The sequence below is a fragment of the Coregonus lavaretus genome (assembly GCF_964263955.1).
Source record: "Coregonus lavaretus genome assembly, chromosome: 15".
In the NCBI taxonomy this organism is placed as follows: Eukaryota; Metazoa; Chordata; class Actinopteri; order Salmoniformes; family Salmonidae; genus Coregonus; species Coregonus lavaretus.
Window position 1 is genome coordinate 24,635,649 of NC_140002.1, and position 13,992 is coordinate 24,649,640.

Genomic DNA, 13,992 nt, shown 5'->3' on the forward strand with positions numbered 1-13,992 from the left:
CAGGAGATCATGATGGGCGAGCACCATGGTCCCCTGTCCCCTCCCTGCTGGTCCTTCTGGACAAAATCAAGGAGCTAAGGTGTCCAGGAATGATTCCCTTGCCCAGAGGGCTAAGCTTCGCAGTGGACCAGCGAGGTCATGGTGGGCGAGCACCATGTTATCCTCCAGAGCTCCAGCCCTGAGAACACCAGTGGGCCTGACTGTGTCCAGCTCTCCCCACTGGTGGTGCTACCAAAGGTCATCTTTGAGAGGAGCATGGAGTCATGGCTATGAGACTCGAAATTGAGCTCAAGTGATCATCCTTGAGATGTTTCTACAACTTGATTGGAGTCCACCTGTGGTACATTCAATTAATTGGACATGATTTGGAAAGGCACACACCTATCTAAGGTCCCACAGTTGACACTGCATGTCAGAGCAAAAACCAAGCCATGAGGTCGAAGGAATTGTCTGTAGAGCTCCGAGATAGGATTGTGTCGAGGCACAGATCTGGGGAAGGGTACCAGAAAATGTCTGCTGCATTGAAGGTCCCCGAGAACACAGTGGCCTTTATCATTCTTAAATGGAAGTTTGGAACCACCAAGACTCTTCCTAGAGCTGGCCGCCCGGCCAAACTGAGCAATCGGGGGAGAAGGGCCTTGGTCAGGGAAGTGACAAAGAACCCGATGGTCACTCTGACAGAGCTCCAGAGTTCCTCTGTAGAGATGGGAGAACCTTCCAGAAGGACAACCATCTCTGCAGCACTCCACCAATCAGGCCTTTAGTAAAAGGCACATGACCGCCCGCTTGGAGTTTGCCAAAAGGCACCTAAAGGACTCTCAGACCATGAGAAACAAGATTCTCTGGTCTGATGAAACCAAGATTTAACTCTTTGGCCTGAATGCCAAGCGTCACGTCTGGAGGAAACCTGGCACCCTCCCTACGGTGAAGCATGGTGGTGGCAGCATCATGCTGTGGGGATGTTCTTTAGCGGCAGGGACTGGGAGACTAGTCAGGATCGAGGGAAATATGAACGGAGCAAAGTACAGAGAGATCCTTGATGAAAACCTGCTCGAGAGCGCTCAGGACCTCGGACTGGGGCGAAGGTTCACCTTCCAACAGGACAACGACCCTAAGCACACAGCCAAGACAACGCAGGAGTGGCTTCGGGACAAGTCTCTGAATGTCCTTGAGTGGCCTAGCCAGAGCCCGGACTCGAACATCTCTGGAGAGACCTGGAAATAGCTGAGCAGTGACGCTCCCCATCCAACCTGACAGAGCTTGAGAGGATCTGCAGAGAAGAATGGGAGAAACTCCCCAAATACAGGTGTGCCAAGCTTGTAGCGTCATACCCAAGAAGACTTGAGGCTGTAATCACTGCCAAAGGTGCTTCAACAAAGTACTGAGTACAGGGTCTGAATACTTATGTAAATGTGATATTTCCTTGCTTGTTTTTTATACATTTGCAAAAATGTATAAAAACCTGTTTTTGCTTTGTCATTATGGGGTATTGTGTGTAGACTGATGAGGGGAAAAAGCTATTTATTCAATTTAATCAAAATGTGGATAAAGTCAAGGGGTCTGAATACTTTCCGAATGCACTGTATGTCTCTGTAGTACCAAAGGGCTTCCATAGGACAGCCACAGAATCAACCACTACTAGCTGCCCAGGAGGCTTTCAGCCAGAGGACACACCATTTACATTTACATTTACATTTTAGTCATTTAGCAGACGCTCTTATCCAGAGCGACTTACAGGAGCAATTAGGGTTAAGTGCCTTGCTCAAGGGCACATTTACGTCATTTAGCAGACGCTCTTATCCAGAGCGACTACAAATTGGTGCATTCACCCTATAGCCAGTGGGATAACCACTTTACAATTATACTTTTTTTTTTGGGGGGGGGGGGGGGGGGGGGGGGGTAGAAGGATTACTTTATCCTATCCCAGGTGTTCCTTAAAGAGGTGGGGTTTCAAATGTCTCCGGAAGGTGGTGAGTGACTCCGCTGTCCTGGCATCGTGAGGGAGCTTGTTCCACCATTGGGGTGCCAGAGCAGCGAACAGCTTTGACTGGGCTGAGCGGGAACTATGCTTCCGCAGAGGAAGGGGAGCCAGCAGGCCAGAGGTGGATGAATGCAATGCCCTCGCCTGGGTGTAGGGACTGATCAGAGCCTGAAGGTACGGAGGTGCCGTTCCCCTCACTGCTCCATAGGCAAGCACCATGGTCTTGTAACGGATGCGAGCTTCAACTGGAAGCCAGTGGAGTGTGCGGAGGAGGGGGGTGACGTGAGAGAACTTGGGAAGGTTGAACACCAGACGGGCTGCGGCATTCTGGATGAGTTGTAGGGGTTTAATGGCACAGGCAGGGAGCCCAGCCAACAGTGAGTTGCAGTAATCCAGACGGGAGATGACAAGTGCCTGGATTAGGACCTGTGCCGCTTCCTGTGTAAGGCAGGGTCGTACTCTCCGAATGTTGTAGAGCATGAACCTGCAGGATCGGGTCACCGCCTTGATGTTGGCGGAGAACGACAGGGTGTTGTCCAGGGTCACGCCAAGGCTCTTCGCACTCTGGGAGGAGGACACAACGGAGTTGTCAACCGTGATGGCGAGATCATGGAACGGGCAGTCCTTCCCCGGGAGGAAGAGCAGCTCCGTCTTGCCAGGGTTCAGCTTGAGGTGGTGATCCGTCATCCATACTGATATGTCGGCCAGACATGCAGAGATGCGATTCGCCACCTGGTTATCAGAAGGGGGAAAGGAGAAGATTAGTTGTGTATCGTCAGCGTAGCAATGATAGGAGAGGCCATGTGAGGATATGACAGAGCCAAGTGACTTGGTGTATAGGGAGAAAAGGAGAGGGCCTAGAACTGAGCCCTGGGGGACACCAGTGGTGAGAGCACGTGGTGCGGAGACAGCTTCTCGCCACGCCACTTGGTAGGAGCGACCGGTCAGGTAGGACGCAATCCAGGAGTGAGCCGCGCCGGAAATGCCCAGCTCGGAGAGGGTGGAGAGGAGGATCTGATGGTTCACTGTATCAAAGGCAGCAGACAGGTCTAGAAGGACAAGAGCAGAGGAGAGAGAGTTAGCTTTAGCAGTGCGGAGAGCCTCCGTGACACAGAGAAGAGCAGTCTCAGTTGAATGACCAGTCCTGAAACCTGACTGGTTTGGATCAAGAAGGTCATTCTGAGAGAGATAGCAAGAGAGTTGGCTAAAGACGGCACGCTCAATAGTTTTGGAAAGAAAAGAAAGAAGGGATACTGGTCTGTAGTTGTTGACATCAGTGGGATCGAGTGTTGGTTTTTTGAGAAGGGGTGCAACTCTCGCTCTCTTGAAGACGGAAGGGACATGGCCAGCGGTCAAGGATGAGTTGATCAGCGAGGTGAGGTAGGGGAGAAGGTCACCGGAGATGGTCTGGAGAAGAGAGGAGGGGATGGGGTCAAGCGGGCAGGTTGTTGGGCGGCCTGCAGTCACTAGTCGCAAGATTTTATCTGGAGAGAGAGGGGAGAAAGAAGTCAAAGCATAGGGTAGGGCAGTGTGAGCAGGACCAGCAGTGTCATTAGACTTAACAAACGAGGATCGGATGTCGTCAACCTTCTTTTCAAAGTGGTTGACAAAGTCATCCACAGAGAGGGAGGAGGGGGGGGGGGGGGGGGGATTCAGCAGTGAGGAGAATGTGGCAAAGAGCTTCCTAGGGTTAGAGGCAGATGCTTGGAATTTAGAGTGGTAGAAAGTGGCCTTAGCAGCAGAAACAGATGAAGAAAATGTAGAGAGGAGGGAGTGAAAAGATGCCAGGTCGGCAGGGAGTTTAGTTTTCTTCCATTTCCGCTCAGCTGCCCGGAGCTCTGTTCTGTGAGCTCGCAATGAGTCATCAAGCCACAGACCTGGAGGGGAGAACCGAGCCGGCCGGGAGGATAGGGGACACAGGGAGTCAAAGGATGCAGAAAGGGAGGAGAGGAGGGTTGAGGAGGCAGAATCAGGAGATTGGAGGGAGAAGGATTGAGCAGAGGGAAGAGATGATAGGATGGAAGAGGAGAGAGTAGTGGGAGAGAGAGAGCGAAGGTTGCGGCGGCGCGTTACCAACTGTGTAGGGGCAGAGTGAGTAGTGTTGGAGGAGAGCGAGAGAGAAAAGGATACAAAGTAGTGGTCGGAGACATGGAGGGGAGTTGCAGTGAGATTAGTAGAAGAGCAACATCTAGTAAAGATGAAGTCAAGCGTATTGCCTGCCTTGTGAGTGGGGGGGGATGGTGAGAGGGTGAGGTCAAAAGAGGAGAGGAGTGGAAAGAAGGAGGCAGAGAGAAATGAGTCAAATGTAGACGTGGGGAGGTTGAAATCCCCCAAGACTGTGAAGGGTGAGCCATCCTCAGGAAAGGAACTTATCAAGGCGTCAAGCTCATTGATGAACTCTCCAAGGGAACCTGGAGGGCGATAGATGACAAGGATATTAAGCTTAAATGGGCTAGTGACTGTGACAGCGTGGAATTCAAATGAGGAGATAGACAGATGGGTTAGGGGAAAAATTGAGAATGACCACTTGGGAGAGATGAGGATTCCTGTGCCACCACCCCTCTGACCAGATGCTCTCGGGGTATGCGAGAACACATGGTCAGACGAGGAGAGAGCAGTAGGAGTAGCAGTGTTTTCAGTGGTAATCCATGTTTCCGTCAGTGCCAGGAAGTCGAGGGACTGGAGGGTGGCATAGGCTGGAATGAAGTCAGCCTTGTTGGCGGCAGAACGGCAGTTCCAGAGGCTGCCTGAGACCTGCAACTCCAGGTGTGTGGTGCGTGCAGGGACCACCAGGTTAGAGAGGCAGCAGCCACGCGGTGTGAGGCGTTTGTGTAGCCTGTGCGGAGAGGAGAGAACAGGGATAGGCAGAGGCATAGTTGACAGGCTGCAACAGATGGCTACAATAATGCAGAGGAGATCGGGATGAACTAAACATCAGGGAAAGGAGAGAGCAGGCCTCCCTCACCAAAAAAAATATATATATATAACTCTCCCAACTTCCACCTCAGAAACTATAATTGTTTCACTGAACCACCCGAGTAAAACTCTCCCAACTTCCACTTTAGAAATTAGAATTGTTGTAAACTACAGCAGACTGTTATCAGTAGCTGTAATTAAGTACAGCAGCTACCAACCACCTAACGTTAATGCCTCGGATGAGGTTAGAAAAACAGCTGAATGGTAGCAGCTAGCTGGCTCAATCACAGGTACTCTTAAGCATGAAATAACATTGGAAACAATTAACCATAGTTGCAAAAAGTTACCAGTAGCTACCCGCTAGCTAGCTAGCTTTGTTGGTCCAAGTAGTGGGTAGGCTAGCCTCGTGCTTCGCCGGAGTCCGCCGAATACAGTCCTTACCTACAATAATTACCTACAATAACCTTCAATAACTACCTGAGTAAGCTACCTATAATACCAAACTACAATACCTACCTACAATCTAAATACATGGTTTAAGCTTAACTCAACACCATATAAGAAGCCAAGCTTACCTTTCATAACGCAGCAACGATTAAACGTTGGGTAGCTAGCACAAAGATATTGTATTTAGCTACCACAGCCTGCTGGTAGTGTTGGCTGGCTAGCAATGGCTACTGTGTTGACTTTGTTTGAAAACGGCGTCGCTGCGAACGAATGTAGCTGGCTAAAAGGATATTGTTTTTAGTTGCAACCGTTGCTAATAGCAACTCGCCAGCTAATCCAGGAGGTGAGTTAGCTAGCTAGCTTCGTGCTACATCCGGCACCGCCGAATACAAAAGTAACCTACAATAACTACACAACAGCTACCCACAACAGCCCACGATGCCTACCTATACTACTTAATAATATACAGCCCACGATGCCTACATTTAAGAGGAAAAGAGCATCAGAGGACTCTGACAGTTTCCTCACCTCTAAGGTCACCTGTAAAAGGAGCAGGGAGTCCAGTCCTTCAAGAAGCTCAGGCTGCTGACAGCTAGAGGGCAACCCTCTGAATAAAAAGAGGAAGTATGAGGAGGACAGTGGCATTCTCAGTGTGATAGTCCCAAGTGTACCTTCAGTCTCCCGGAAGAGGACCTGGGAATCAGCCACTGTCCCGGGAAACTCCGAATCCATAGAGAGTCTGAAGAGACAGAGGATCCAGTGAGGACAGTGACTCCTCTCAATTTAAATTGACCAATCTGAACTAAACTTGTGCACATTGTTGCATTTGTTTTGTTGTATTTGATGTTGCAATAATTTTAGTGGTTCTAACTAACCAACCATGGCCCATATATGGTGCATTTATTACAGTATTATTCAATTATACTAATTTAAATAGATTTTTTTAAATATTTTAATAATAATACATTATTTCCTAAATCTACATTGTCCTTGTGTTTGTTATTATCATTGAGATACGATTTGATTATTGCTTACAAATGGTTTACTTCTAGATTACAAATTGTTACTTCTAGATTAGACTACTGCAATGCTCTATTTTCCGGCTACCCGGATAAAGCACTAAATAAACTTCAGTTAGTGCTAAATACGGCTGCTAGAATCCTGACTAGAACCAAGAAATTTGATCATATTACTCCAGTGCTAGCTTCCCTACACTGGCTTCCTGTTAAGGCAAGGGCTGATTTCAAGGTTTTACTGTTAACCTATAAAGCGTTACATGGGCTTGCTCCTACCTATCTTTCCGAGTTGGTCCTGCCGTACATACCAATACGTACGCTACGGTCACAAGACGCAGGCCTCCTAATTGTCCCTAGAATTTCTAAGCAAACAGCGGGAGGCAGGGCTTTCTCCTATAGATCTCCATTTTTATGGAACAGTCTGCCTACCCATGTGAGAGACGCAGACTCGGTCTCAACCTTTAAGTCTTTACTGAAGACTTATCTCTTCAGTAGGTCATATGATTGAGTGTAGTCTGGCCCAGGAGTGTGAAGGTGAACGGAAAGGCTGGAGCAACGAACAGCCCTTGCTGTCTCTGCCAGGCCGGTTCCCCTCTCCACTGGGGTTCTCTGCCTCTAACCCTGTTGCAGGGGCTGAGTCACTGGCCTGCTGGTGCTCTTTCATGCCGTCCCTGGGAGGGGTGCGTCACTTGAGTGGGTTGAGTTACTGACGTGATCTTCCTGTCTGGGTTGGCGCCCCCCCCCCCCCCTTGGTTTGTGCTGTGGTGGAGACCTCTGTGGGCTATACTCGGCCTTGTCTCAGGATTGTAAGTTGGTGGTTGGGGATATCCCTCTAGTGGTGCGGGGGCTGTGCTTTGGCGGAGTGGGTGGGGTTATATCCTTCCTGTTTGGCCCTGTCCGGGGGTTTCTTCGGATGGGGCCACAGTGTCTCCGGACCGCTCCTGTCTCAGCCTCCAGTATTTATGCTGCAGTAGTTTATGTGTCGGGGGGCTGGGGTTAGTTGGTTATACCTGGAGTACTTCTCCTGTCTTATCCAGTGTCCTGTGTGAATTTAAGTATGCTCTCTCTAATTCTCTCGTTCTCTCTTTCTCTCTGAGAACCTGAGCCCTAGGACCATACGTCAGGACTACCGGGCATGATGACACCCTGCTGCCCCCAGTCCGCCTGGCCTTGCTGCTATTCCAGTTTCAACTGTTCTGCCTGCGGCTACGAAACCCCTACCTGTCCCAGACCTGCTGTTTTCAACTCTAAATGATCGGCTATGAAAAGCCAACTGAGAGACCTGAGCCCTAGGACCATACGTCGGGACTACCGGCCGTGGTGACTCCTTGCTATCCCCAGTCCGCCTGGCCTTGCTGCTATTCCAGTTTAAACTGTTCTGCCTGCGGTTATGGAACCCCTACCTGTCCCAGACCTGCTGTTTTAAACTCTAATGATCGGCTATGAAAAGCCAACTGAGATTTATTCCTGATTATTATTTGACCATGCTTGTCACTTATGAACATTTTTGAACATCTTGGCATGGTTCTGTTATAATCTCCACCCGGCACAGCCAGAAGAGGACTGGCCACCCCTCATAGCCTGGTTCCTCTCTAGGTTTCTTCCTAGGTTTTGCCTTTCTAGGGAGTTTTTCCTAGCCACCGTGCTTCTACACCTGCATTACTAGCTGTTTGGGGTTTTAGGCTGGGTTTCTGTACAGCACTTCGAGATATTAGCTGATGTAAGAAGGGCTATATAAAATAAAATTGATTGATTGATTGATTGTTTACCGGACCGGTACATACATTTTGACTGGGTAGATACGTTTTGCATTTAGCCTAAATCAATTATTGACCAAAGTCAATACATTTTGAAGGAAATGTATGACATAGCATCCTAGAGAACATCTAATAACCAATAAACTCAGTGAACATAAATGTATTTCTTTATTGCTCATAGATTCTGCAATGAGGGCCCAGCAATGCAGCGGAGAGTTTCAGGTCTGCAAACGTAAGAGCACTAAAATAAACTAGTGGGAGGGGATGTCAACCAAACACATCGCGCAATGTTTGTCATTTAATATTTAATCCCGAGCGCAGGGATTGGGGTTTCCGCACGGTGCCTTTTCCTGGATGCTGCGAAAATAGGATTAGGGAGGGTTGAACGGTGTAACAGACCGCCCCCTATAAACAAGTAACTGTTATGTCTATTGTGACTATTGAACAGACATAGGTCAACGAAATCTATCGTCCTACTACGACAGTTGTAAAACTAGCTAGCTAGTCTTTGTAATAGCCAAATAATCAATTGAAATGGAGCGGTGGAAAGGCAGAGTAGCTCTCGTGACTGGAGCCTCGGTCGGGATTGGAGCGGCTGTTGCACGGGCACTTGTCCAACACGGCATGAAGGTTGTCGGATGTGCCAGGAATGTTGACAAAATCGAGGTGAGTAAACATTAGACAATGTACAAGTGAGAAAACTGTCGCAATCACTCATAGTAGCGATCTGACAGTTCCTCGGATGGCTGAGGTGCGCCAAAAGACCAGTTTGCAGTCATTGTTTCTCACTGTATTAGCTATAGAGATACACAGTAGCTAGCTTTAGCCAGCCAATTCTAGCCTGCAGTAGGTTTGGCAGCTATAGAATTCAGAATACAATTATACATTTGTGATTTACTTTGGCCTAACCAATTTTAATAAATGTCACCTTTTAAACATAATTTACGCAAGTTTTATTGATTTAATGCAATTTTCTATCATATTTGTTGGTTTGCTATCTTTTTTTGTCTATAATAACATGGAGTGAAATTGCTCAATGCAAAATGCACTTATTACAAAGTAGCACAAAGGCTGTTATCACAGAATAATGCCAGTCCTGATACTTTTTAAGAAATCTTCATGTACCATTTTAAGAAAATTTTTAATTAATTTCCCAGTTATTAGCTAGCTAGCTACAAATCGAATCACTATTATTCAGTTATACACATTCTCATTCTCTCTTTCCTAAGATTGAGAAATAGATGTGGCATGTCTTGTCAACATTGCATCACTGACAAAAGTTGTCTTCTAGAATTCCTTAACATTATAATTTTTTATTGTCACATACACCAGATAGGTGCAGTTTTACAGGGTCATCTACAGTAGTACAGCGCCTCTGGAGCAAATTAGAGTTACGTGCCTTGCTTGAGGACACAGATTTTTCACCTTGACTGCTCAGGTATTTGAAGCAGCAACCTTTTGGTTACTGGCCCAACGCTCTAACCGCTAGTGTAGAATGGACGACAAACTGACAGACACACAACACAACACACAACACAACACAACACAACCAGATTGTGCAAGTTGCTTCTTTAGCCCTCCACTCATTTGCTGATCACCTGGCCTCCTGTCAAATCATTAACTGCTCCAGCTTTGGCCAGAATACAGTACCACAGTATGAATCATAATAACCTAGCAGTCAAATAGGGAAATGGTTCCAATTGTTTTGATAAGCATGTAAATCTCTCTAGGACAAGGTGACTTTTATCAATATATCGCCTTCTTTTACCCGCATACCATTTTTATGCTAATTAGCCGCTAATGTGGCTATCATAAAGAACTACAAATACCATGGTGATCTGGACGAGACTGCCGAATCGAGGCAAAGGTAAGAATCTCTGGATTAACTATCTGGATTAACTATCTATCTAATGACATTAATGTAATGTAAATGTAGCTAAATGTAGTAATTAATAAATTGTCAAAAGGTCTTTAAATTGACAGTTCTGTGAACTGTCTTGTGCAAGTTTTAAATTGCAGGAGCTTGCAGGGATCTGTAGTCTTGCAAGATGTCTACTTTGATGCTAATTAGCATTTTCAAATATGAGAGTAAATAGAGCCAAATATATTGATAAAAGTCACCTTGTCCAGGGCCTCCCGAGTGGCGCAGCGGCGTCACTACAGACCCGGGTTCGATCCCAGGCTGTGTCACAGCTGGCCGTGACCGGGAGACCCATGAGGCGGCACATAATTGGCCCAGCGTCGTCTGAGTTAGGGGACGGTTTGGCCAGCTGGGATTTCCTTGTCCCATCGCGCTCTAGCGACTCCTTGTGGCGGGCCAGGCGCCTGCAAGCTGACTGGAGTCGCCAGCTGGACACATTGGTGCGGCTGGCTTCTGGGTTAAGCGAGCAGTGTGTCAAGAAGCAGTGAGGCATGGCTCTCGACCTACGCCTCTCCTGAGTCCGTAGGGGAGTTGCAGCGATGGGACAAGACTGTGTCATGAAAGTAATTTTTTTTATATATATATTTTTTTTAAACAAGTCACCTTGTCTGAGAGAGATTTACTGCTTATCAAAACATCACGCCAGGGTAAGCCTACATGAAACACAGACCTTATTTTAATTTAGTGTTTCTAAAATCCCTTATGGGAAAAATGAATGGTGTAAAAACGATTGGAACCATTTCCCTGTTTGACCGCTAGGTTTTATGGGTATTATGACACCTTCACTGTAGGGCTCTATCGGCTCCTGTCCTTGACTTCTGCAAAACTCCACAGCCACTTAGTTTCTCTAGATCAATCTGAGATCAGTCAGACCTACCGTCCTCCATTGATAAGGAAGACTTCATCCACTATGAAAATAACTTAGGCTACAACAAGTTACTGTAATGTTAAGACATCTTATTATTCTACAGGGTCACCACAGTTTTGAAGGTTGGCAAACTCTGACCCCTTTCTTGACCACAGAGCAAATTGATTTACTATTCATTTTCTACTGCAACTAGGGCTAAGTGCGTTGCTCAAGGGCACATCACCAGATTTTTCACCTACTCGACTCCGGGATTTGAACTAGCGACCTTTCAGTTACTGGCCCAATGCTCTTAACCCATTCAGCAACCTTTTGAATTTCAGGTTTCTGAAATTGGAAATCATGGGTGATAAAAATACATTAAGCAATAGGCTATTTGTTCTTTATTAGAATATGCTTGGCTTTACACAAGATTCCACTGAAACTTTTGCAACCACAGGCCAGCTCCAGTTGGCCAAATATTTGGCCAAGAACTGAGGGAAAGATGTCAGATTGTGTGGAGGCTGGAAGGTAAAGAAGGAGTGACAAGCTTTCAACGCCCCCTCTCTGGGACAGACTGCATCACTTGTATGAGGCCTCTGAGTGTTGTCTGTGTTTGAGCTGAAGGGGAAAGGGGGGGGGCACAAAGCTGGCATTGTACCCTCTCTGCCATGCCCACACTGGGGACTGGCTGTAACAGTGCCAAGCAGGGTATGCGCTCACTGAAACGGGGGGTTGTAACTAAGTTTCCATCGCCATTTGGTGCTCTTTTTCTACATGGGGAAAATGAGGTGATGAGTACAATGTAGGCTACATATCCCAAGAGAGCTATGTTCTTTGATAGCAGACAAGACACAGGTAGTTATAGACAGGTTTCCTAACAACGTCAATAAAATGATGTGTGCGCATTACATGGGTAGAAGGCTGTGTATTATGATTCTGAACGGTCAGATAGCTAGCAACAATGACAAGAAGCTGCCATGTGGGGAATCGTATGTGGCTTGTTTTAGCTAGTTGAATTAGTTATTGATACCATGTCTTGTTTTGAGGTGTTTTGACTTATACCACGTCTAATGTTAATATGGCAAAAATTCGCAACGATGTATTTGAGAGATAACAAGTGCTTATAAAATGTATTTATTTGAAGACTAAATATAGTTTACATAATCAATAATCCTATAATTCTAAACCATCCCGTCTATAAACCTAGATGAAACCCTATCTAATCCCATGGCTAATGTTCCTATATTATCTGGCTGGCCAGTTCCTGTGTAACAAAAGCCTGAATGAGTGGAGTTGAAACTTAGGGGGAATGTGATGGGCAGAGACAGCAGTAGAGGACAGTGTCTCTGAGAGGGTAGAAAAAGGGTAGAAAACAGAAAAGGAGACTTAAATGAGATGGAGGGAGATGTGTGGTCGACAAGGGCTGCCTGCAGGAATGGGGAGATGGATAGGAGCAACTTGGCTTCAAGAAGCAGGTGCCAGGCCATTACTGACATTAAACAAACCATTCTGTCATTGAACCTGATATGCAGCCTATCTAGCTACAGTAGGACTGTGGTGACCTCTTACCTTGCATAATGCTATAGTAATTACCAAGGTGTTTCAATATACATTTTAGTCATTTAGCAGATGCTCTTATCCAGAGCGACTTACAGTTAGTGAGTGCATACATTTTTTCATACTGGCCCCCCGTTGGAATCAAACCCACAACCCTGGCGTTGCAAACGCCATGCTCTACCAACTGAGCTACACGGGACCATAGGCCATATAGCCTCATAATGAATCCTATGATAGTAGGTTGAGACCTTATGTTTCGGTGACTTCATTAAGAAGATCCGCTATGGATTCATGGTCATCAATTGTATGCATGTGCCAGCCCTGCTATGTGGTCGTTTACATTCAGGAGCTCTTTGACTGTCACATAAAAGCAAAGTGCCTTGGGCTACATTTAGACTAGTGCAATAGGCTAGTCGTGTCACAGGTGGGTTGATGGGTTTGTTTTGTTGTTCTCCAGACCCCTTTGGGTGTTTTACATAGAACTTCAATTATTTACTACTTAGACTGTCAGTAAGTTTTGATTGGTTGAATGTTAAGAATGATAATAGATTTAAACAAAGATTGATGCCTTAATTTGTCCTGCTTTGCCCTGCCATGTTACAGAAGTTGGCCGAGTTTGTGGTTGCACCCACAGATGTCGTACAGTGCACTCTAACTAATATAATAGCTACAGTAGGCCTATAATTCACTTAGCAGATACATTAATCCAAAGCAACTAAAGCAACATTTGTATACATCAGTGTTGGAGCGACGCTTTGTACATTTCCTATCACGGGCCAACAAGCAGGTAAAAAGGCGTCCCACTTGCGGGGGGGGGGGGGGGGGAAGATGAGGGTGTCTGTCATTTAATCTATGCATGTCTGCACTTTGAGCTCAGTCGATTCTTAGAAAATGTGTGAGTGGGGGTGTGTGGCATGATGCAGTTCCAGCAGGAGGATCATGGTGTCATCTTTGGATCTAGTGTGAAATAATTCAGCTAGAATATTCCACTGACCTTGGCTTGAAGGGGGAGACGAGGGGCTAACAAAGAGGGCGGGGCCCCAGACCCCTGTCTGAGTTGGTGTCCTTTTGATTGGTCAGGAGTGTAACACCCTGGCTCTGGGACTCTATATGTTGAGCCAGGGTGTGTTCTTTCTATGTGGTGTATTTCTATGTTGGGAGTTCTAGTTTGTTTATTTCTATGTTGGCCTGAGTGACTCCCAATCAGAGGCAACGAGTGTCAGCTGTTGGCTGGTTGTCTCTGATTGGGAGCCATATTTAAACTGTCTGTTTTTCCCTTTGTGTTTGTGGGTTCTTGTTCCGTGTTGGTCTATGTTACCTAGGACGTTACGAGTCGTTTGTTGTTTTTGTTTACTGTCCGTGTTTATCGCTAATGATAAATAAACATGTTCGTTCATCACGCTGCGCCTTGGTCCTCCTCTCTTAACGACGATCGTGACAGAAGAACCCACCATACAAGGACCAAGCAGCGTGTCCAGGAGCAGGCAGACTGGACATGGGAGGAAGCGCCGGGAAAGGAGATGGAGAGGTTGGCGATGGCCCAGGTGGGC

General features: G+C 46.7%; 1 protein-coding gene across 1 annotated transcript in view; it reads left to right on the forward strand.

Moving 5' to 3' along the window:
* Nucleotides 1-8,651: 8,651 nt before the first annotated feature.
* The window catches only part of LOC311142027 (dehydrogenase/reductase SDR family member 11-like), a gene marked incomplete at its 5' end in the record, with an annotated part of 40,917 nt that continues 35,576 nt past the window's right edge, over nt 8,652-13,992 (forward strand). The window contains one exon of the mRNA XM_084177573.1: nt 8,652-8,783. Within this exon, the coding sequence (XP_084033699.1) occupies nt 8,652-8,783 (132 nt within the window). The remainder of the gene's footprint in view (nt 8,784-13,992) is intronic.